This window comes from Halichoerus grypus, chromosome 2, assembly GCF_964656455.1.
Source record: "Halichoerus grypus chromosome 2, mHalGry1.hap1.1, whole genome shotgun sequence".
NCBI classification, from domain to species: Eukaryota; Metazoa; Chordata; class Mammalia; order Carnivora; family Phocidae; genus Halichoerus; species Halichoerus grypus.
The window spans coordinates 163,817,957-163,843,486 of NC_135713.1; the positions used below are offsets into that span (position 1 = coordinate 163,817,957).

The window sequence follows — 25,530 nt, forward strand, 5'->3', positions numbered from 1 at the left end:
GCCCCAATTTCTTTTTTTTTTTTTTAAGATTTTATTTATTTATTTGACAGAGAGATAGAGAGCACAGATAGGCAGAGCGGCAGGCAGAGGGAGAGGGAGAAGCAGGCTCTCTGCTGAGCAGGGAGCCTGATGCGGGGCTCAGTCCCAGGACCCTGAGATCATGACCTGAGCTGAAGGCAGCTGCTTAACCGACTGAGCCACCCAGGTGCCCCTGCCCTAGTTTCTTTCTTTGTCCCTTGGTTGGTTGAACTTTTCCATTAGGATTGTTTTTTTCCACAAAGGGATCATGGAAGCTATGTTCCTTGAGTTCTTGTATGCTCAAAAAATGTCATACTTGAAGTACAGTTTTGCTAAGTATAAAATTGTTTATGTGTTGTCATACTTGAAGTACAATTTTGCTAAGTATAAAATTGTTGAGTGACATTTTTCCCCCCTAAGGGCTTTATAGTCTGTGTCCTTTTCTTTTCTGCTACTGAATAGTGCTGTGGAAGTCTGAAGCCAGTCTTTTCTGTTTGTTTAAGATTTTTAAGTAATCTCTATGCCCAGTGTGGAGCTTGAATTTACAACTCCGAGATCAAGGGGAGTCGCTTGCTCTGCCAGCTGAGCCACACACCCCCTGAAGCCAGTCTTTTTTGCCTTGCTGCCCTTCTTCCCCCAATAGGTGGTTTAACTTTTTTCCTAGATATGTAGTTTTTTTCTCTTAATCCTTAAAGTCTAGTAACTTTTCTGGTATATGTGTTGGTATTGCTAATTCTGAATTGGTTTTTCTTCTAAGGGCTCAGTTAATCTTTTGAGGAGAGGGGATTATCTTGAATAATTTGTTTGTTCACCTTCTTTGGTTCTCTTATTCAGGAACACCAATTATGTGTATGAGGGGTCTCCATTATCTGCCTCTCCCATATTTATTATTTTTTCTCTAGCTTGTTTTTTTTTTTTTTTAATTTATTTATTTGAGAGAGAGAGAGAGCACGAGCAGCTGGGGGAGTTGGCAGGCAGTGGCAGAGGTGGAGGGAAAGGGACAAGCAGACTCCCCACCGAGGCAGGGCTCTGGAGGCAGGGCTTGATTCCACGACCCTGAGATCATGACCTGAGCTGAAACCAAGAGTTGGGACGCTTAACTGACTGAGCCATTCAGGTGCCCCAGTTATTTTTTCTCTGATTTTTAACTTCATATTCATTTCATTTATTTTGATATAGTTCACATACTGTAAAATTCACCTTTTTAAATTGTATAAATCAGTGGTTTTTATTTTTTTTATTTTTTATTTTTTTAAATCAGTGGTTTTTAGTATGTGGACAGTATTGTGCTATTATCACCACTATCTCATTCCTGAATTCCATTTCATTTTGCATGCTTTTTTTTTTTTTTTTAAGATTTTATTTATTTATTTATTTGTCATTGAGAGAGAGAGCACAAGCAGGGGGAGTGGCAGGCAGAGGGAGAAGCAGGCTCCCCGCTGAGCAGGGAGCCTAATGTGGGGCTTGATCCCAGGACACTGGGATCATGACCTGAGCAGAGGGCACACGCTCAACTGACTGAGCCACACGCTTAACCACCTGAGCTACCCAGGTGCCCCTGTTTTGTCCTTCTTGATGTTTTATTGAAGCATATGATGTCAGTTTGTCCCATAATTAAGTGGTGTTAACTTTGATCGCTTGTTTAAGGTGGTATTCATCAGATTTCATTATAGAGTTACAATTTTCTCCTTTGTAATTGATAATTTGTGGGGAAGTACTTTGAGACCTTGTAAATACTCTGTTTCTCATTGAACTTTTATCTACTGTTTTTAGCATCCATTGATGATTCTTAATTGAAACAGGAGCATGGTGATTGCCAAGTGTAATTTTCTAGCTCCTTCATTTCTTCTACATTTGTTAGTTATCATCCCACTGTAAATAAGAGCTGTGTTTTCTCCCCCATTTATTTATGTAAGTATGGACTCATGTATCTTTCTTTTATTCTGTGGGTTATAATCCCTTGATAGCATTCTTCATTCAAATTGTGCCAGATTTGGTCAGTGGGAGCCTCATTGACTGGCCCATGTCCTTTTGACTTTCCTCATCTTTGAGCATGTCCTGTTTTCTGATATAACAAAGTGCTCCAGGCTCATCTTAAACTTTCTCCTACTTCAAATCTGGAATAGCCATTCAACTAAGGACCTCTGATTCCTTTTAATGGGAGTGGTATTTGGAAACCAAGATCTGGAACACTAGGTATGCTCATTGCTTCTAGGTTCTGATTATATCTCTTGAGATTCCACAATAGCCATCTTCTTTCTGTTTGCTACAGATTATATTAAAATTTTATTTTTTAAAACTGAGGTATAACTGACATATATCAGTTTTAGGTATATAACCTGATGATTCAATATTTGTATATATTAAAAATGATCATAATAAGTATATCTGTCATCATGCAGTCACAAAATTTTTCTTGTGATGAGAACTTTTAAGATTCTCTTAGCAACTTCCAAATTTGCAATATAGTATTTACTATAGCCACCATGTTGTGCATTACATCTCCATGACTTATTTATTTTATAAGTGGAAATCTATACCTTTTGACCCCCTTCGCCATTTCACCCACCCCCTGCCTCTGGCAACCACCAATCTGTTTCCTATCTATGACGGTTTTTTGTTTGTTTGTTTTTTAAGTAAACTCTACCCACAGTGTGGGGCTTGGGCTCAACCCTAAGATCAGGAATTGCATGCTCTACCGACTGAACCTGCCAGGCACCCCTATGAGGTGTTTTTTGTTTTTCATTTTAGATTCTGCATTTAAGTGAGATCATACAGTATTTGCCCTTCTCTGTCTGATCCATTTTACTTGGCACGATGCCACGGTCCACCATTGTTGTTGCAGGTGGCAAGATTTCACTCATATTTATGGCTGGATAGTATTCCTCTGTGTGTGTGTGTGTGTGTATGTGTGTGTGTGGTTTCACGTTTTTTAATCCATTTATTCACTGATGGACATGTAGGTTGTTTACATGTCTTAACTATTGTAAATAATGCTGCAGTGAACATAGGGGTGCATATATCTTTTTGAGTTAGTGTTTTCATTTTCTTTGGATACTCAGAAGTGGAATTGCTGGCCCATATGGTAGTTCTATTTTTTTTTTTAATTCCAGTATAGTTTATATTACAGTTTTGTATTAGTTTCCAGGTATACAATAATAGCGATTCAACAGTTCTATACATTATTCAGCACTCATCACAGCATGTTCATTCCTTAATCCCTATCACCTGTTTCAGACCTCTGATGGAAACCATCAGTTCTCTATAGTTAAGAGTCTGTTTCTTAGTTTGTCTCTCTCTCTCTCTCAGTAGTTCTGTTTTTAATTTTTTGAGGAACCACCATACTGTTTTCCATAGTGGCTGCACCAATTTACGCTCCCAGTGAAATCTTTGTTCTTAATATCTTTTATTTTTTTGCTACAAACTAGTACTCTGAAACATTCTTGTTTTTTTTTGTTTTGTTTGTTTTTTTTAAGATTTTATTTGAGAGAGAGTGAGAACGAGCACGAGCTGGGGGCGGGGGAGGGCAAAGGGAGAGGGAGAAGCAGACTCCCTGCTGAGCAGGGAGCCCGATGTGGGGCTCGATCCCAGGACCCTGAGAACATGACCTGAACCGAAATCAAGATTCGGATGCTTAACCGACTGAGCCACCCAGGTGCCCAACCCTGAAGCACTCTTAAAGGTCATAAGAAACCATATATTCAAGTATAGAGTGCAATTTTTGTATAGATAACAAATTTTGTATGTATTCCTGAAATCTAATCCTGCTCATCATCACTCTTTGCAAATTCTTTTACTTATTAAAGTTGTGTTTTTCTGAACAGTTTTTTTTAAAGGGTAGATCATGTCTCTCAGGTTTGTGAGATTGAGCCCTGTGTTGGCTCCACGCTGGGAGTGTAGCCTGCTTAAGATTCTTTCTCCCTTTGCACCTCCCCTTAAAAAAATAAAGAGTAGATCATGTCATCTACAACCATTGATTGTATATTCCTTAATATATGTTTAATAGTGTTATTAAATGCTTACTGTCATAAAGCAGAAGAATAAAGAATTTGTTAGGTATCAGACTGGAGGATAATGGAAATGTTTACTGGTGTTTGGTTATCCTATGTCTTCCTTAACTATTGATTGTTCCACGTCTCTATAATTTGCTCTACAAATATTTAAGTGAATACCATTTTACTAATTCATAGTATGCATCATAAACCCTTAAAATTTTACCTGGAGGGATGTTTCGATTTTTATTATGTTTAATTCCTTAGTTTTATAGATGGAGAAACTGAGACCTAAGAATTGAAGTGACCTTCAGTCCATGGCTAGTTGATTGCAGACTCCAGATTAGAGTCCAGATTTCTGAACTCCCATACTCTAGAATATTTTTACTGTGGGTGATGGTGGAGCTTGGGTCCATGGTATCTCCCTGAAGTTTCCATGGTAGCCAGGTGGATAAAGCGCTCTTGCTTCCATCTGGGCATTGAGTTTTTCAGAATGATTGGTCAGTTGATGGCTAAGATGGGAACATACAACTTTAGGCCAGAATTTAGAGCAGTTTCAAAGCTCCTTATTTTTTTTTTTTTTTAAGATTTTATTTATTTATTTGACAGAGAGAGACAGTGAGAGAGGGAACACAAGCAGGGGGAGTGGGAGAGGGAGAAGGAGAAGGAGGCTTCCCGCCGAGCAGGGAGCCTGATGCGCGGGGCTCGATCCCAGGACCCCTGGGATCATGACCTGAGCCAAAGGCAGACGCTTAACGACTGAGCCACCCAGGTGCCCCTCAAAGCTCCTTTCTTAGTTTCAGTTCCGTCTACTGGCTTTCTGCTCTCTTTTCATTGCCCCATTTATAAATAAGATCTTCAGTTTTGTTTTAAGGTTTCCACTTTAGGAACATTTTAACATTAAAATAATTATATTGGCACAAGTTTCTTAAAAAGTTAAGTGTAAATATCATATATGGGTAATATCATGCGAAGACTTGCATGAGAATATTTAAAGCACCATTGTTCATGAGAGCCAAAAAGTGAAAGAATCCAAATGTTCATTAAGTGGTGAGTGGATAAACAAACCACTAATGCGGTTATTCCTATAATGGAATGTTATTTGGTCATGTAAAGGAATGAAGTACTGATACATGCTACACTATGGGTGAACCTCACAAAGGTTGTGGTAAGTAAAAGAATCAAGACATAAAGGCCACATACTGTATGATTTTATTTAGTTGAAATGTCCACAAGAAGCAAATCTGTGGAGACAGAAAGTACATTAGTGGTTGCCTAGAGCTGACAGTGGAAATAAGGAATGGCTTGCAAATGGGCATGAGGTATCTTTTTTGGGGTGATGGAAGTGTTCTGAAACTGGATTGTAATGGTTGCCCAACTCTTAATATAATAAAAACTTGAATTGTATACTTACGAATTTCATGTAAATTATACCTCAGTAAAGCTGCTAAAAATAGTTACATTTTAAAATTGTTATCTATAATATTTAAGTATCTTACCTTGTTTTCATTATTAAGCATTTTATACTGCTTTCTTTCCCCTTTAAGTATGATTTTTAAAAAGTGCTAAAGTCAAATGATGTTAACAATAATAGTAAAAATAGCCAGTGTTTGTATAATAGTTACTATGTACTGGGCATTATGCTAACTTTTCTCAGATTATCTCACAGCAACACTATGATATAGGTATTATTATCCCCATTTTACAGCTGAGGAAACAGTGTCATGGAGGTTAAATAACTTGTCCAAAGTCACATAACTAAGTAAGGAGACAGTCGGGCAGGAATTGGAACAGAGGCACTCCCGTCCTCCATGTTCCTTGTATGAAAATGCAGTGGTTTCAGTGGAAATTTATACTGCCTTTCATATACTGTGACTGTGTTAAGCACCCATATGTGTTTGTCAGTGCGCTGAATGCCCTACATAGCTCTTTATGTGTGGTCTCCTAGAGAATTCAGATGGGTGTTTGGTACTGTCTGGCCGCCATAGAATTTGCATAGCACCACGAATCTTACTAATCAGTTTTCTTTCTTTTTCTCCATTCCTCAGTCTTAATTTTAAAGACCCGGAAGCAGTCAGAGCCCTGACCTGTACTCTTCTAAAGGAAGATTTTGGACTTTCTATTGATATTCCGTTGGAAAGACTGATTCCTACAGTTCCCTTGAGACTCAACTACATTCATTGGGTGGAAGATCTGATTGGCCATCAGGACTCTGACAAAAATACTCTCCGAAGAGGAATTGACATAGGTATATATGGTTTTAAATGCTCTCTCTTTTTTTTTTAAGATTTTATTTACTTATTTTTGAGAGAGAGAGAGAGAGCATGAGCAAGGGGGAGGGGTAGAGGGAGAAGCAGATTCCCCGCTGAGCAGGGAGCCGGATGCAGGGCTCGATCCCAGGACCCTGGTAGATGTCTAATCGACTGAGCCACCCATGTGCCCCGTCTTTAGCCCTTTCTTATTCAGCATCCTAACTCTAGGCAATTTCATCCACATCTATGGCTATTTTCCACCTCCATGCAAATAACCCACAAATTTATGTATTCTGCCTACTCAGATCTTGAGCTCTAGTCCCAAATGTCAGAAATATGGATATCTCAAGAACATCTCAGACTTTGCCATGTCCAAGACCATGCTCATATTCTTTTCTTTCTGATCTTGGTCCTCTTTCTTCATTCCTTATTTCAATGAATCTACCACAGTCCACCCTGTCATCCTTGATATTCCTTGATACGTCTCCCCATTCTCACCAAGACTGTCTATTATTTCCTGTTTTGTTTTTTTTTTAATTTTATTTTATTATGTTATGTTAATCACCATACATTACATTGTTAGTTTTTGATGTAGTGTTCCATGATTCATCTTTTGCGTATAACACCCAGTGCTCCATTCAATACGTGCCCTGCTGGTTTTGTCTCTTAAATATTTTTTGGGACGCCTGGGTGGCTCAGTTGGTTAAGTGTCTGCCTTCAGCTCAGGTCATGATCCCGGGGTCCTGGGATCAAGTCCTGCTCTTTGCTCAGTGGGGAATCTGCTTCTCCCTCTGCCTGCTGCTCCCCCTGCTTGTGCCTTCTGTCTGTCTGTCTCTTTCTCTGACAAATAAATAAATAAATACATCTTTAAAAAAGTATATTTCTTAAATCATCTACTTCTCTCCATCTCCGGTGTCACCATCTCAGTCCAAATCACTGTCATCTCTCATGGTCTGAAGAATTACTTTTTTGTTTTTTAAGATTTTATTTATTTGTCAGAGAGAGAGAGAGCGCGCGTGCGTGCAGGCAGAGGGAGAAGCTGGCTCCCCACTGAGCAAGGAGCCCAACACGGGACTCAATCCCAGCACCCCAGGATCATGAACTGAGTTGAAGGCAGATGCTTAACCGACTGAGCCACCCAGGCATCCCCAGAATTACTTTTTAACTACTCTTCTCATCTACTCTGTTGCCTCTCCATTTCATTTTTCAGAAACTATGTATAAATCCATACCTGGTCACATGTTTATCACTTTAATGACTTCCTATTGCTTCTGTGATAAACACCCAATACCCTAGCTTGGTCTGTTAGCATGTCCATTGTCTGTTCCCTGCCCTCTTCTTTGGGCCTCTCTAAGCCTCATCCAGTGTGCTTCCTTGTTTTTTACACTTGTGGTCTTTAGATCTTCTAATAAGTAAGGCACCATGATTTTAGGCCTTTGTACTGTTGTTCCCTCTGCCTGTAACTTCCCCACCGTTACCTTGTTAATCTCATTTATCCTGTAGTTGTCAACTCAAGCCTTATTTTCTCAAGAAAGCCTTCTCTGACCTTCTAGCAGAAGACAATTTCCTTGATTATGAGCTTTAGAAAACCATGTTTCTTCCTTCATGGTATTTGATTTATTTTTAACCACACATTCACTTGTCTGATTAATGTCTTTCTCGACCACTAGATTACCAAGTGCAGAGCCTGTTATTTTGTGCTTACTATAATATCCCAAGGCGCAGCACAGTTTCTGGCACATAGTAGGTGTCCAATAAATAATTTGTTGAATGTTCATGGATAAATACATCATTCTTTTTTAAAAAAAATACATTTATTGGGGCACTTGGGTGGCTCAGTCGTTAAGCGTCTGCCTTTGGCTCAGGTCACTGAGCCCCGCATTGGGCTCCTTGCTCTGTGGGAAGCCTGCTTCTCCCTCTCCCACTTCCCTGATTATGTTCCCTCTCTCGCTGTGTCTCTCTCTGTCAAATAAATAAATAAATAATCTTTAAATAAAAAAATAAAGTAAAAAATACTATTATTTATTAGAGAATGAGAGCAAGAGAGATCACAGAGGGAGAGGGAGAAGCAGACTTGCCATTGAGCAGGGAGCCTGATGTGGGGCTCAGTCCCAGGATCTGGAAATCATGACCTGAGCTGAAGGTAGACGCTCAACTGACTGAGCCACCCAGGCGCCCCTAAATACATCATTCTTCAACATTCAGTTTCTGAACGCCCCATATGAGCTAAGCACTATGTGAAAATGAGGAGTTTAGCGAAAGCTCTTCCCTTTTATGTTAATGGCAGATTGGCTGATGGGTATAGAAAGCTTAAAAAGCATAAGAGCCTACTTGGTACTAATTTATTTTAATTATGCCCCAAACTGTCTAAAGTAACACTTGGGGATATAGGAGGTTAATGGATTTTAGCTCTTCACAAGGGGCACTCTTGCTGAAATCACATTCATTCTAATTAGGATTTTACATAAATTCTTCCCCCAGACTCCATCAGTTTGCTCTAATTCTATGATTATACACTTTCCATTTTTATTTATCATTACAAGGATTATTACCCATTTTAAAATATCATTCAGCTTTCTGAGGGTGTTAGAATTCAAGTCTTTTTGGTCTTAAGAATTGAGAAATTTGATTTTTTTGGCAGAGGACAGGTCCTTTACCTGTATTTATTACCCTGGAGGTACCTGATCTTTGGGCAGTTGAAGAAAAGTACTTTTTCTTTTTTGCTGTTTGCTTTTAAATGAATTGAAGTATGAAAAGAAAGGCAGTTATGTGAGAATCAAGGCTTGGCATCTGGTCCAGGTATTTTTTCCTACAGAGCTTCTTCCTTACTCTTAATGACTCTGGCTTACCAGAATGGCTAGCAGGGACTAAATAATTGTGGCCTCTGAGAGGAGCTTGAGTTCCCTTTACCACTCGTTCCTTCACTACCTCATACATCCCCAAGGAGGTGTTTGCCCAGTAGCCTCAGGGCCAGGATGATATAAGTAAACATGATAGGAAGTATAGCAATCACGATGACTGTCAAAGGGCTGTTAGTTATTGTACTGTCTTTTTTTTTTTTTTTTTAAGATTTTATTTATTTGTCAGAGAGAGAGAGTGAGTGAGCAGAAGCAGGGGGAGCGACAGGCAGAGGGAGAAGCAGCTGCTGAGCAAGGAGCCCGATGCGGGACTCGATCCCAGAACCCCTGGGATCGTGACCTGAGCCGAAGGCAGACGCTTAAGCAACTGAGCCACCCAGGCACCCCTATTGTCCTGTCTTTTATCAGCCTGTTCAGAATACTTAATGGAGAAGCAGTACGATGACCCTGGGTTTCCTCTGGGTGAAGAGTATCTCCAGCCCTCATCTCTTCTTGCCAAATCCTTAGAAGACTAGACTGGCACCAAGATGTGGTCAGGGGAGAGCAGGCCTGGAGTGGCTGGTAGGTGCTGACCACCATAGGCCTTCAGGAGAATCACTGGCTTTTCTTCTCTTGAATGTGTGCTTTGGATCTTATTGGCCAAGATTAGTCAGTGGTCATAAAAGCAGTATTTGTGGTTAGTATATAGTCCAGTCCATGGTTGGGGGATACAAGTTTAGGACCAAACCTTAGTTGTCAAAGAATGATTTTTGCCTGGGGACGCCTGGGTGGCTCAGATCGTTAAGCATCTGCCTTCGGCTCAGGTCATGATCCCAGGGTCCTGGGGTCAAGCCCCACATCGGGTTCTGTGCTCAGCAGGGAGCCTGCTTCTCCCTCTCCCTCTGCCTGCCTGTCTGCCTACTTGTGATCTCTCTCTCTGTTAAATAAATAAAGAAAATCTAAAAAAAAAAAAAAAAAAAAAAAGATTTTTGCCTGGAACATTTGCCTTCAAATGTCTCCCTTGAAACCATGGTGGGGCAAGCCAGTGATTGATGTTTTGGATCTGGATCAGATATCTTTCCATGTCATCACATCTAAGAAATGAAATCTCTCTTTAGTTGTTTTTTGTTGTGGTGGTGGTTTTTAGTTTTTTTTTTGTTTTAACTTTGATTTCCTTGAAGTAACAACTTACAGATATGTGGGGAATTGGTCATTTAAATAATCTTAAAAATTTTATATCCTATGTATTTTTTTCTCCTTTTGGGGAACGGGATATACATTGATCTATTTTAAGCTTTGATTTCATTTAAGAAAATCGAGTTTTGTGTGAGATTAAAGTAAATTAACGTGTTTTGATAATTTTCAATCAGTCCTGTAGTCCTTGATCACCAGCCTGGTAGCACACTTCATTTTACATACAACACACAAAAGAAGAGGATGCTGTCCTCTAAGAAATTTGAATCCAATTATGAGGTAAGACTGACATACCTGAAATGACTAGAGAACCCAGCAGCTACAGTATGTATGTAATCAGGTACCAGCTTAGGATTTAAACTGTTAAGGTTACAAGAATTCTAAGAGAAGAATGGTGTTTTGGCTTGTTATTCTCACCTCTTCCTCTGGTGTGCGCAACATGTTTTGAATTTTTGTTTTACTAGGTACTGGGGCATCCTGCATCTATCCTTTACTTGGAACAACCTTAAATGGCTGGTATTTCCTTGCAACAGAAGTAGATGACATGTGCTTCAACTATGCGAAGAAAAATGTGGAACAGAATAATTTATCTGATCTTATAAAAGGTTAGCTCTACAGAATAAATATCCCTTTCAAGCACTGTTTATTAACCTGTTCTTATAATTTAACACATCTCATTTTTTGCTTTAATATACAGACTTTGGTAATTTTAAAAAATATGGTATATTGTGGAAGGAAAAATAAAATAAGATAAAACAGAGGGAGGCAAACCATAAGAGACTCTTAACGATAGAGAACAAACTGAGGGTTGCTGTAGGGGAGGTGGGTGAGGGATGGGCTAAATGGGTGATGGGGATTAAGGAGGGCACTTGTGATGAGCACTGGGTGTTACATATAAGTGATTAATCACTAAATTCTACTGAGACTAATACTACACTATATGTTAACTAACTTGAATTTAAATAAAATCTTGGAAGAAGAAAATAAATGAAACAAGTAGAACAGAAAAAAAAAAGGTACATTGTAATGGGGTTTTCAGCTTTGTTATCGGAGTTAACTCAGAAGGAAATATGGTAAATATAGTTGATCCTCATAATTTGTGGATTCTCTATTTGTGAATTTCCCTGCTTGGGGTTATGTTTAACCCCAAAATCAATAGTCAAGGTACTTTTTAGGGTCATTTACAGACATGTGCAGAGTGGCAAAAAATTTGAGTCATCCAACACGCATGTTCCCAGCTGAAATTGAACAAGGTGATGCTCTGCCTTTTTGTTTCACCTCTCTGCTATAAACAAGTGTCCTTTTCATAGTCTATTAAATGTCACTTTTTTTTTTTCATTTTTGTACTTTTTCTTGGTGATTTTGCTGTTTAAAATGGCCCCTAAACATACTGCTTAAGTGGTATCTAGTAGGTGTTCCTTCAACATAAGAAGAATGTGACAAACCTTACAGGGAAAATACATGGGTTAGATAAGCTTCATTCAGACATGAGTTCTAGTGCTGTGGGCCATCATTTCAGTATTAATGAATCAGCAGTGTATGTCAAATAAGGTGTCTTTTAAAAATAAATAAAGTGTCTTTAAACAGAAACACACATAAAATAAAATTATATATTGATCAGTTGTTGAGAATGTTTGACCAGAGGCTCATAGTTACCTAACCTTACATTTCTCTTAGGAGCCATTGGTTCCAATTCAGTGTTCATAGTGACTTTATAAAACATAACTACCACGAATAATGGAAATCAACTGTACATGAAGTAACCTAGTCACCAAGATTTTATTTTTTATCATTTTAGAGAGAGAGAGAGAGAGCACAAGCGGAGGGAGGGGCAGAGGGAGAGGGAGAAAAGCAGACTCCCTGCCGAGCAGGGAGCCCTATGTGGGGCTCGATCTTCCTACACTGGGATCATGACCTGAGCTGAAACCAAGAGTCGGATGCTTAATCGACTGAGCTACCCAGGTGCCCTGTCACCAGGATTTTAAAAGGGAAACCCTGCTGTTGATTAAAGTATACCATCTTTTTTATTTCAGTACATGGAACTGTGCCACAGATAGTCGAGTCCCCTTAGTGACCAGTTACTTTTAATTTTGTGCTTACTGTATATTTGAAGAGCTGTTTATATTTTCTTTTTTTCATTAAAGAGAATTTATGTCTCTTTATGGAAGAACAAGGCTTTTCTTACTAGTGTTAAGCATATCATTATAAGGGGACATACTAACATTGTTAATGTGTTTTTCAGTTGTCCATTTCTGTGTTACAAATTACTCCAAAATCTAGCAACTTTAAACAAATATTTATCTCATAGATTGTGTGGGCCGGAAATTTGGGCATGGCCTACTTGGGTGGTTCTGGTTTAGTCTGATGAATTTGCAGTCATCTGAAGGATTGACTGGGGATAAGAGATTTGCTCCCAAGATGGTTCGTATAACTTGGCCATTGGTAGTAGGCTAGATTCATTCACGTGGATCTCTCCTCTAGGCTACTTGAGCAACCTTACAGTGTGTCAGCCTGGCTTCTCTTAGTGCAAGTAATTCAAGAAATAGGGCAAGGAGGAAGCCATTTTTCTTTTATGACCTAGCCTCAGAAGTGACATCCTTTCACTTCATATTCATTCTGTTCAATAAAAGTGAGTCACTGAGTACAGCCTATACTCAAGGAGAGGGAAATTAAACTCCACCCATTGAAGAAACTAGTGTCATAGAATCTGTGGTTATATTTGAAAACTACCACAGCATTAATAGTAGTTAACAGTTCCTGTTTTTTCTCCTAGTGGTAAAAGTACCACAGAAGACACTCCTGATGGATGCTCTTAAAGAAGAATCTGAGATAATCTATGATTTTTGCATGTGCAACCCTCCCTTTTTTGCCAATCAGTTGGAAGCCAAGGTAAAGTACCTTCTGATTTAAGACAAATGACTAGGGGCACCTGGGTGGCTCATTTGGTTAAGCGTCAGTGTTTTCGGCTCAGGTCATGATCCCAGGGTCCTGGGATCGAGCCCCGTGTTGGGCTTCCTGCTCAGCGAGGAGCCTGCTTCTCCTTCTTCCTCTGCTGCTCCCCCTGCTTGTGCTCGCTCTCTCTCTCAGATCAATCAATAAATAAAATCTTTAAAAAAAAAAAGATAATAGACTATTTAAGTTGTTGATGTTTGCAAAGATAAGAGCAGACAACAGCTTTTAATTTGGAAGCTATATCAGGATGTTTCTGGTATCAAGCACCTGAGGACTCAATTCATACTGACTTAATAAAGGAAGTGTATTGGCTTACATATCTGAGAAATCCAGCAGCAGTATATTTTATGTATATATGAAGATATATACATAAAAGTACCCATGCCGTAAGTGTAAATTGGCTTTTCCAAAGTGAACACTCCTGTGGAACCAGCATCCAGATGAAGAAATAGAATGTTACTAGCATCAGAACTAAATTTCTTTTTATATCAGTTTTATTGAGATATAATTCACATGCCATACAAGTTACCCACTTAAAGGGTAGAATTTAATTATTCTTAGTATATTCACAGAGTTGTACAGCTATCATCACAGTCCATTTTAGAACATTTTCATCACTCCCCTACCCCCCCATCCCCATTAGCAGTTACTCTGTTTCCCACAGCTCCTATAGTCCTAGGTAACCACCAGTCTACTTTCTGTCTTTATGGATTTGCCTGTTTTGGACATTTCATGTAAGTGGAATCATAAAATATGTGGTCTTTTGTTACTGACTTTCACTAAACATAGTACATTTTCAAGGTTCATCCATATTGTAGCATGTATCAGTACTTAATTTCTTTTTTGCCAAATAATATTCCATTGTATGGAAATACCACATTTTATTTATCCATTCATTCATTGATGGACATTTGGGTTGTCTTTACTTTTTGGTTATTACGAATAATGCTAATGTGAGCATTCATGTACACGTTTGTGTAGACATTTCTCCTTGGTATATACCTAGGTGTAGAATTGCTGAGTCAAATGGTAACTCTGTTTAGTTGTTTGAGGAACTGCCAGACTGTTTTCCAAAGTGGCTGCATCATTTTTCATTCCACCAGCAGCAGTGTATGAGGGTTCCACTTTCCAGTTTCTCCACATGCTTGTCAACACTTGTTATTATATGTTGTCTTGATCATAGCCATCCTAGTGGGTATGAAGTGGTATCTCATCTGGGTTTTGATGTTTATTTCCTTTTTGGCTAATTATGTTGAACATCTTTTCATGTGCTTATTGGCAATTTGTATATCTTCTTTCGAGAAATGACTGTTCAGATCCTTTACCCATTTAAAACTTGGATTATTTTTCTTTTTATTATTGTTGTAAGAATTCTTTATGTATTCTAGACATAAGTCCCTTATTAGATTTATTATTTGCAAACATTTTCTCCTGTGGGTTGTCTTTTCACTTTTTTTTTTTTAAGATTTTATTTATTTGAGAGAGAGAGAGCGTGAGAGCAAGAGCACAAGCGCGGAGTCGGAGGGGGGCAGGTCAGAAGGAGAGGGAGAAGAGGGAGAAGAAGGCTCCTGGCTGAGTAGGGAGCCTGACTCAGGGCTCAGTCCCAGGACCCTGGGATCATGACCCGAGCCGAAGGCAGACGCTTAACCCACTGAGCCACCTAGCCACCTCATATTTTCACTTTCTTGGTGTCCTTTGCAGCCTTTAAGTTAAATTTTAAGGAGTACAATTTCTCTAAGAGACCATTGCCTAATCAAAGGTCATGAAGATTTACTTCTATGTTTTCTTTGGAAATTTTATGATTTTAGCTTTTATATTTAGATCTTTGCTTTATTTGAGTTAATTTTTTAATATTTGAGGTAGGGGATTAAATATTTAAATTTAAAAAGTGAGATCATAAGAGTACTAGAAGAAAACATAAGTAAATATTTATATAATCTTTGGGTGCAATATTTTCTGTGCATGATACCAAGACAAAACATAAAGAAAAGTGACAGATTAGGCTACATAAAAAAGGTAAAGTTTTTATATGTTAAATCACAAAGATGGAAGGTAAAAAAGACCCTGGGGAACAATATTAGCATGAATGCAGTTGCTTAAAATGTAATATTACAATGGCTGTATGATTTTTAAATCCTAGATTTAGCATGATATTTGGAAACTAAATTACATCTAAGCATTCTTACTTTGAACTACATTACAGTCAAAGACTTGGTCTTATGGTGTAAAAATTTTTCACCACATGTTGTTGTCGTGCAGGGAGTAAACTCTCGAAATCCTCGGAGACCTCCACCTAGTTCTGTAAATACAGGAGGTATCACAGAAATCATGGCAGAAGGAGGTGAATTAGAGTTTGTTAAAAGGATCATCCATGACAGTTTACAACTTAAAAAAAGATTAAGGTAAGTTAGTTATTACAACACGGGACTATTTTCTCCCCATGTAATTCTAAAAGAAACCATGTCACTTAGAGGAAATGTAATCATAGTAGTCTGAAGAATAAACAGATAAAGATGGAAAAGATTGCAGATTCCACAGGCTGTAAAGACCCTGTTTCTGAGGATGCTCTTATGCTTTTAATTGATTTGTTTTCCTTGTACTACATGGATAGAAAGGAGGAAAATACTGTATGATTGTATTGCTCCCATTGGCATGGTGCTGTGGTGGAACAAAACTGATTCAAATATGGCTTTTGATTAGAAAACAGATGGGTTCAGATCTGTCCCATGAACCAGAATAAATTTGTTGCCTAGTCCTTGATGCAATTATGTTCTTGGAATCAGTCTCCCAAACAATGACAGATGTGAGGACATTGAGCTGTCAAGAAATTAATGAAGGGAAACTGAGATCACTAACCAGTTCCAGAGGAGAGTTAAGGCTATTCCTTTTTAAAAGCTAATTATTTCAGACAACACACCTGTCATTAAGCAGCATAAGGTCCTCGAAAAGTGCTATTTGTCTCGCTTGACTTCTCACCCTGCCAAGTGTTGTTGAAATGATGGATAATGTGGTAGTTCAAAAGTGAAAGGGTTTATAACCCTAGGATTTAGTTTGGGGACATAGAGAAGATTTTTAAAAATTTTGATAAAATACACATGAAATTTATAGTTTTAACATAAAACTGTATATTTTAAAGTATACAGTTTAGTAGTGTTAAGTACATTTATATTGTTGCGCAGCTAATCTCCAGAACTCTTTCTTATAAAACTTAAACTCTCTACACATTAAACAGCAATCCCTCATTCCTCCCTTTCACCCCAACGTCTGGCAAACACAGTTCTGTCTGTCTCTGTGAATTCGATTATTCTAGGGACTTTTTATAGTGTTTGTCCTTTTGTGACTGGCTTCTTTCACTTACCATAGTGTGTTCTCAGTTTTCATCCATGTTATAGCATATATCACAATTTCCTTCCTTTTTAAGGTTGAATAATATTAATATTCCATTGTATGTATATACCACATTTTGTTTATTCATTTATCTTTTGACGGACATTTGGGTTGCTTTCCCCTATTGGCTATTGTGAATAATGTTGCTGTGAACACAGGAGTGCAAATATCTCGTAAGACCCTGCTTTCAATTCTTTTGTATATAAACCCAGTGAAATTGCCAGATAAGGAACACTTTTTTCTTTTTCTTTTGGATTTATATGTGTTTAAAGCTGCTTATTTTACTTAAAGGCCAATTCCAAAACAATGAATATCCTAATTTGTTAAATGTGAGTTTATACATTTGCGGGAAGCAACTGGATTATTGGGTGGTCTGCCTCTCAGAAGATTTACACATCGTTGAAGCCAAAGGTTAATAAATTTCTTCATTAAATTGATTTCTTCAAAGACCTATTAGGGTATGAAGAAGAAAGTGACTTAAGTTACACTGAGCATTGAGAAGAGTTTGAATAAGTAAAATAAGCTTAAAGGAGGTAACAAAGCACTGAAACTGTGAAAAGAGGTAACCAGGGCCATGTGGCTGCTTCAGAATCTACTGTCGGCTTTTGAGGGACTGGAGCCGACCAGGAAAATGGGGAAGGTTGTTTTCAGGAGGCTTTTAATTGGTAAATTTCTATTATTTCTGAAGTCCCATTCGAACTACAAAAGTGTGTTTTATTTTTGGGGCGCCTGGGTGGCTCAGTTGGTTAGGCGACTGCCTTCGGCTCAGGTCATGATCCTGGAGTCCCTGGATCGAGTCCCGCATCGGGCTCCCTGCTCGGCAGGGAGCCTGCTTCTCCCTCTGACCCTCCCCCTTCTCATGTGCTTTCTCTCTCTGTCTCAAATAAATAAATAAAATCTTAAAAAAAAAAAAAAAAAAAAAATGTGTTTTATTTTTATTTTTTTAAGGAGGTGGTGTAGGGCAGAGGGAGAGGGAGAGAGAATCTTAAGCAGACTCTATCCCCAGCATGGAGCCCTGATATGGGGCTCGATCTCACAACCCTGAGATCATGACCTGAGCCAAAATCAAGAGTCACTCAGAAGCTTAACTGACTAAGCTACCCAGGCGCCCCAGAACTACAAAAATATGTTTTGAAGGAACACCATTATTTTTATTTTTTTAAGATTTTATTTATTTGTCAGAGAGAGAGGTGGGGAGCGGCAGGCAGAGGGAGAAGCAGGCTCCCCACTGAGCAGGGATCCCAACACAGGGCTCGATCCCAGGACCCTGGGATCATGACCTGAGCCGAAGGCAGATGCTTAACTGACTGAACCACCCAGGCACCCCAGGAACAGCAGGGAGAAAAATTGATTACTATGTTCCAAGTCTGCCTATACCTGGCTCAGTGGCAGCCCCCAAATTGAATGAAAGGTACATGTTTGCTAGGAAGGATAAATTGCTAGAGCCCATCATATCTCGTGAGAGTTGACCATTTTGAACTTGGTATCATAGATGGAAAACATTGTCCATTTATGATTTATTTAAACATAGGGTTCAGCAGTCTTGTCTGCTCTGTTAGGACGCAGGCAGTTTGAGAGAGATAATAAAAGGAAGAGAAGAAATTAACTCATTTTTATTGAAAAGAGACTAAAACAATGTTTTTTGAGAGTATTTCTCATTGTTTACAATTTCACATTTGTTCCATGTTGATTTTCATTTGTACATAGTATCAGTTCGTGTCCTCCTACATATTTTTATAGTTGACATAATGTTTGTACCACTCTGCAACTCTCAAATTTTACAATGCTGTGAAAACTGCATGCAGCCAAACCTTGGAGATACTGTGGGTTTGGTTCTAGACCACAGCAATGAAGTGAATATTGCAATATGAAGCAAGTTAAATGAATGGTCTCCTGGTACATATGTTATATGCACATACAGCTATACTATAGTAAATGTGCAGTAGCATTATATCTAAAAAAATGTACAGACCTTATTAAAAATACTTCATTGCTAAAAAATGCTGACTCATCTGAGCATTCAATGAGTTGTAAGCTCTCTGCTCGTGGGGGAATTTTGTCTCGGTGTTGATGGCCGCTCACTGGTGGTGGCTGAAGGTTGGAGTGGCTATGGCAGTTTCTTTAAATAAGACAACAATGAAGATTGCTGTGTTGATTGACTCTTTCACACCATTTCTCTGTAGAAGGTGATGCTGTTTGATAACATTCCACTCACAGCAGAACTTCTTTCAAAATTAGAGTGGATTCTCTCAAACCCTGCTGCCACTTCTTTTTTTCTTTTTTTTTAAAGATTTTGTTTATTTGACAGAGAGAGACACAGCGAGAGAGGGAACACAAGCAGGAGGAGTGGGAGAGGGAGAAGCAGGCTTCCTGTGGAGCAGGGAGCCCGATGTAGGGCTCGATCCCAGGACCCTGGGATCATGACCTGAGCCGAAGGCAGCCGCTTAACGACTGAGCCACCTAGGTGCCCCCTTGCTGCCACTTCTATACTAAGTTTATGTAAAATTCTAAATCCTTTGTTGTTATTTCAACAGTCTTCATAGCATCTTCACTAGGAATAGATTCTAGCTCAAGAAACTACTTTCTTTGCTCATCCACAAGAAGCATCTCCTCATCCATTCAAGTTTTATCATGAGATTGCAGCTATTGAGTCATATCTTCAAGTTCTACTTGTAATTCTGATTCTCTTGTGATTTGCACCACATCTGTGGTTACTTCCTCCACTAAATTCTTAAGTCCCCAAAAGTCATTCATGCGGATGGAATCGGCTTCATTCCAAACTTTTGTTAATGTTGTTATTTTGACCTCTTTCCGAGAATCCCATATGTTCTTAATGGCATCTGGAATGGTGAAGCCTTTCCAGAAGGTATTCAGTATACTTTGTCCAGATCCATGAGAGGAATCACTATCTATGACAGCTAGAGCTTTATGAAAGGTATTTCTTTTCTTTTTTTTTTTACACTTTAAATATATATAATTTTATTTGTTAATTATACCTCTGTAAAGCTGAATTTTTTAAAAAATTTTTTTATTGTTAGGTTAATCCCCATACATTACATCATTAGTTTTAGATCTAGTGTTCCATGATTCATTGTTTGTGCATAACACCCAGTGCTCCATGCAGAACGTGCCCTCTTTAATACCCATCACCAGGCTAACCCATCCTCCCACCCCCCTCCCCTCTAGAACCCTCAGTTTGTTTTTCAGAGTCCATCGTCTCTCATGATTTGTCTACCCCTCCGATTTCCCCCCTTCATTCTTCCCCTCCTGCTATCTTCTTCTTTTTTTTTATGATAGGTCTATTTTCAACTTTTTGAGGAACCTCCATACTGTTTTCCAGAGTGGCTGCACCAGCTTGCATTCCCACCAACAGTGTAGGAGGGTTCCCCTTTCTCCGCATCCCCGCCAACATCTGTCATTTCCTGACTTGTTAATTTTAGCCATTTTGACTGGTGTGAGGTGGTATCTCATTGAGGTTTTGATTTGGATTTCCCTGATGCCGAGCGATATTGAGCACTTTTTCATGTGTCTGTTGGCCATTTGGATGTCTTCTTTGGAAAAATGTCTGTTCATGTCTTCTGCCCATTTCTTGATTGGATTCTTTGTTCTTTGGGTGTTGAGTTTGATGAGTTCTTTATAGATTTTGGATACTAGCCCTTTATCTGATATGTCATTTGCAGATATCTTCTCCCATTCTGTGGTTGTCTTTTGGTTTTGTGGACTGTTTCCTTTGCTGTGCAAAAGCTTTTTATCTTGATGAAGTCCCAATAGTTCATTTTTGCCCTTGCTTCCCTTGCCTTTGGCGATGTTTCTAGGAAGAAGTTGCTGCGGCTGAGGTCGAAGAGGTTGCTGCCTGTGTTCTCCTTTAGGATTTTGATGGACTCCTGTCTCACGTTGAGGTCTTTCAACCATTTGGAGTCTATTTTTGTGTGTGGTGTAAGGAAATGGTCCCGTTTCATTCTTCTGCATGTGGCTATCCAATTTTCCCAACACCATTTGTTGAAGACACTGTCTTTTTTCCATTGGACATTCTTTCCTGCTTTGTCAAAGATTAGTTGACCATAGAGTTGAGGGTCCATTTCTGGGCTCTCTATTCTGTTCCATTGATCTATGTGTCTGTTTTTGTGCCAGTACCATACTGTCTTGATGATGACAGCTTTGTAATAGAGCTGGAAGTCTGGAATTGTGATGCCGCCAGCTTTGCTTTTCTTTTTCAACATTCCTCTGGCTATGCAGGGTATTTTCTGGTTCCATACAAATTTTAAGATTATTTGTTCCATTTCTTTGAAAAAAGTGGATGGTATTTTGATGGGGAGAAAGGTATTTCTTAAATATAAGATTTGAAAGTCAAAATTACTTCTTGATCCACAGGCTGCAGAGTGGATGTTGTGTTAGCAGGCATGAAAACAACATTTATCTCATTGTGCGTCTCCATCAGGGCTCTTGGGTGATGAGGTGCATTGTCAGTGAGCAGCAATATTTTGAAAGGAATCTTTTATTCTGAGCACTAGGTCTCAATAGTGGGCTTAAAATATTCAGTAAACTATGTTGTAAACATTGTGTTGTCACCCAGGCTTTGTTCCATTTATAGAGCTCAAGCAGAGTAAATTTAGCATAATTCTTAAGGGCCCTAGGATTTTCGGAATGTTCAGTGAGCATTGGCTTCAACTTAAATCACTCAGCTGCATTGGCCCCTAACAAGAGAATCATCCTGTCCTTTGAAGCTCTCTAGCTATGAAAGCCCTAGATGACATCTTGTTTCAATATAAGATTGTTTCATCTACATGGAAAATCTATTGTTTAATGTAGTCACTTTCATTAATGATCTTAGCTAAATCTTCAGGATAACTTGCTGCAACTTCTGCATCAGCACTTGCCGCTTCACCTTGCAGTTTTAGGTTATGAAGATGGCTTCTTTCCTTAAAACCTCATGAATAAACCTCTGCTAGCCTCAAGCTTTTCTTGGCAGCTTCCTCACCTTTCTCAACCTTCATAGAATTGAAGAGAAATAGGGCCCAACTCTAGATTAGCCTTTGGCTTAAGAGAATGTTGCAGCTGGTGTGATTGTCTATCCAGACCACTAAAACTTTCTCTATATCAGCAATAAAACTGTTTTGCTTTCTTATCATTAATGCGTTCACTAGGGTAGCACTTCTGATTTCCTTCAAGAAATTTTTCTTTGCATTCACAACTTGGCTAACAGTCACAAGAGGCCTAGCTTTTGGCCTATCTTGGCTTTTGACATGCCTTCCTCACTGAGCTTAATCACCTCTAGCTTTTGATTGAAAGTGAGAGAAGTGGACCCCCCCTTTCATTTGAACACTTCGAGGCTGTTACAACAGGGTTGTTAATTGGCCTAATTTCAGTATCATAGTGTCTCAGGGAATAGGGAGAGGGATGGGGGAGCAGCTGGTTGGTAGAGCAGTCAAACACAAAACATTCATTGATCAAATTCACCATTTTACATGGGTGTGATTCGTGACACCCCAAAATAATTACAGTAGTACCGTCACAGATCATCATAACAAATACTATAATAATGAAAAAGTTTGAAACACTGGGAGATTTACGAAAATGCGACACACAGACACAAAGTGAGCAACGGCTGTTGGGAAAATGGTGTCAATAGAGTTGCTCAATGCAGGATTGCCACAAATTTCAATTTGTTTAAAAAAAAAAAAATCTGTGAAGTGCAATAAAAGAAGGCACAAAAAATTGAGGTATGCCTGTATTTTGAAGCTCTGAATAAGTGACTAAAAACAAGTATTTTAACCCTACTATCTGCTGCTTATCCCTCTAGAATTTTTTTTCTTATTATTACTGAAAAAGTGTAGGAACTAAGCAGAATTTGTAACATGGGGTAAAATCAGTTAAATTTGTTGGACTGATGTCAGTGATGGCACTCAAGATGCCTTATCTCCCTGTTACAATTCATGCTTCACCTAAGGCATGCTCAGCAGCACCTGCAGTGTTGTTTTGTACCTTAAAGAATTTTGCAGCTGGGAGGCTCTTGGGAGGTAAAGTTATGCAGTATCTTAGTTTTACAGATTAGAAGCTCGGGACCTGGATCTCCTGATTCTGGTCTAGTACTCTTCCCACCACCCTGTGCGGCGGCTGCAGCTCCAGCGTGTGGCTAGACTTCTGAGTAGACAGCCTTTCTAGTGCTGATGAAGATTTGTAAGTGCTTGTCATCCTTACCTTTCATGTTTTGTGCCTGTGACTTGAGCTTACTTCATAGCATTTTCTTTTTTAGAGACTCACTCACCGAAGCTTCTAAATAGATCAGCAGACTTGGTCAGACTCCTCATGGCCTGAATTCCAGTCTTGTCATTGGTTATTAGGTCTGGAGCTGATGCCCTTTATGGCAGTTATTTTATGATTTTTCCAGGAACCAGAGATCTGTATCTGCAAAGTTCTAACTTAATACAGATTTCACCATTTTTCCTCTTTCTGCTTTTTCCTTTCTAATCCCTACCCCCTACCAGATGGTAGATATTTCTTGGGTTTGTATATACTCTACATATTTGGTGATAGGCAATAAATTGAATAATCTGTGCCTTTTGAATGTAATTCTTTGACTTAAATTTTGTTTTCTTGTTGGTAAAATGGGATAATAATAGCTGCCTCACACCTCATAGGGTGGTCATAGAATTAAATGAACACATATTTGATATAATGAATATCAAAGAGGATCATCTTAACTCTTGACTGTTGTAGGAATTCAGTAGATTTACATGCTGTGGTTCACTGTGTTGAAAGGATGTTACAAGTACTTTGTTATGTTATTTTAATAAAGAGCTCCCCCTCCCCTTCTGTTTATTTTTTTATTTTTAAGATTTTCTTTATTTGAGAGTGAGAGAGAGAGCAAGCATGGGGGGTGCAGAGGGAGGGAGAAGCAGGCTCCCTGCTGAGCAGGGAGCCCGATGCAGGGCTGGATCCCAGGATCCCGGGATCATGACCTGAGCCAAAGGCAGATGCTTAACTGACTGAGCCACCCAGGCACCCCTCCCCTCTTGTTTTTTTAAAGTAGGTGCTAGTATAGTTATGGGGTACTATAAGTAATAGTTGCAGGGAATAATTGTAGATTTTATAACTGGGCTTTTAATCAGTTCTTCAGCTGAAAGACTCCATTTTACTATAAACTTGGACTTGTCTTTATAAAAGGGTAAGCCACTTGATTTTTCTTGTCTATGAGATTGGGATAATACCTCCTACAGTTGTTCAGAGAATGAGGAGAAATTACATATGAATGTACATGTAAACTGAAATGCTATCTAAATGTTAGATGTTACTACTATTTTTTATAATTTTATCTTTCCTTTTAAAAAAAAGATTTATTTATTTATTTTAGAGAGAGTGTGCACGAGTAGGGGGAGTGATGGAGAGAGAGAGACAATCTCCCAAGCAGACTCCCCATTGAGTGTGGAGCCTGACATGGGGCTTGATCTCACAACCCTGAGATCATGACCTGAGCCAAAACCAAGAGTTGGATGCTTAACTGATTGAGCCACCCAGCTGCCCCTATAATTTTAATCTTTTAAAATAATCACACTTACAGAAAATTCGAAAATGGAGAAAACATTGATCTCAGCACTTTGACACACTGTTAGCTTATTTTGGGTGCATTTCCTGCCAGTTTCCCCTTTTTTCATTCCCACGGTTGTAATCCTGAATACCAATAATTTTGTCTTCTGCTTTTGTTTTTAACTTTACTTTTTTCATTCCTTTGTTTCTTTGTGGTTAATGGTATGTGCATAGCAGTAATTTTAAATAGCTTGACAACAGTCCATAATTAAGTAATTCCTTATAATTGGGCATTATATTTATTCTTTTTTTCATTGTTACAAAAAACATACCACTTCTCGTTTGTTACTGAACTGCCACAGATCAATCTAATGAGACTATTATTGTGGATGGCTGTCTTTGACCTCTGGTTTCATCTTTGACTGGGACCCATTGAAGGGTTGCAAATCAATAAAAGTGTTTTTTGGGTGTCATTAGAAAGAAATGCACCTCTTGCTCCAGTGTACCAACTCACTACACAGATATAGAATGTAGAAATGTATTGGGGGACAGATAATATACCAGCCTATTCTCCAGAGAAGAGCTTTTTTCTCAATTTAAACCTAAAAGAGTATTTCTTAATTGTGAGCTCCACAGGAGACATGCTGGCATTTTGATTTTTTCTTCCTACTAATGTAGGAAGATGAAGAATAAGCAGCTTGAAGGATGAGGGGCTACTATATGATTTTTTTTTTAATGAATCAGGTTATGTGTTTTTCATCACCTTAATTTAGGTATCATAGTTTAATTCCTTTCAAGTTTGACGTGGCAGAGCATCGTTGATTGGTGACTGCTCAGGTCTTAGGGAGAAAAGGTTGAATCCAGTTGCTCATGCCATGACGAGCTAGCTGTATCCGTTTTTATGGCATATCCACCTATAGTAGGTAGTCACTGGTTCCACTTTAAGCGGTCAAAGAAGAGAGTTGTTACAATAAAAAAAGCGTGTATTTTTAGTTCATCAGGCAATTACAAAAAGGGGCGCCTGGGTGGCTTAGTCGGTTAAGTGTCTAACTTTGGCTCAGGTCATGATCTCAGCATCCAGCAGTCGAGCCCTCATCAAGCCCTGCATCGGGCTCCATGCTCAGTGGGGAGTCTGCTTCTCCCTCCCTCTCTGCCCATCCCCACGCTCATGCTCTCTCTCTCTCTCTCTCAAATAAATAAATAAAATGTGTAAAAAATTTTTTTTAAATAAAAAGAAATACCAAAGAATGAAAAAGACTTGGCCCCACTCTTGGAGAATCTTGTTACTGTGTTTCTTGCACATGTAAAAATGTGTGTGAATAATTAAAACTACTTTTTAAAGAAAAACATAGAATGAAAGTTTTATTTTTAGCC

The 25,530-nt window shown here is 38.8% G+C and overlaps 1 protein-coding gene across 1 annotated transcript in view; it reads left to right on the forward strand.

The window, feature by feature from the left end:
- Positions 1–25,530, forward strand: part of METTL16 (methyltransferase 16, RNA N6-adenosine) — an 85,502-nt gene that overhangs the window by 25,765 nt on the left and 34,207 nt on the right. The window contains exons 3-6 of the mRNA XM_078068065.1: positions 6,059–6,258; positions 10,758–10,898; positions 13,067–13,182; positions 15,505–15,647. Of these exons, the coding sequence (XP_077924191.1) occupies positions 6,059–6,258; positions 10,758–10,898; positions 13,067–13,182; positions 15,505–15,647 (600 nt within the window). The remainder of the gene's footprint in view (positions 1–6,058; positions 6,259–10,757; positions 10,899–13,066; positions 13,183–15,504; positions 15,648–25,530) is intronic.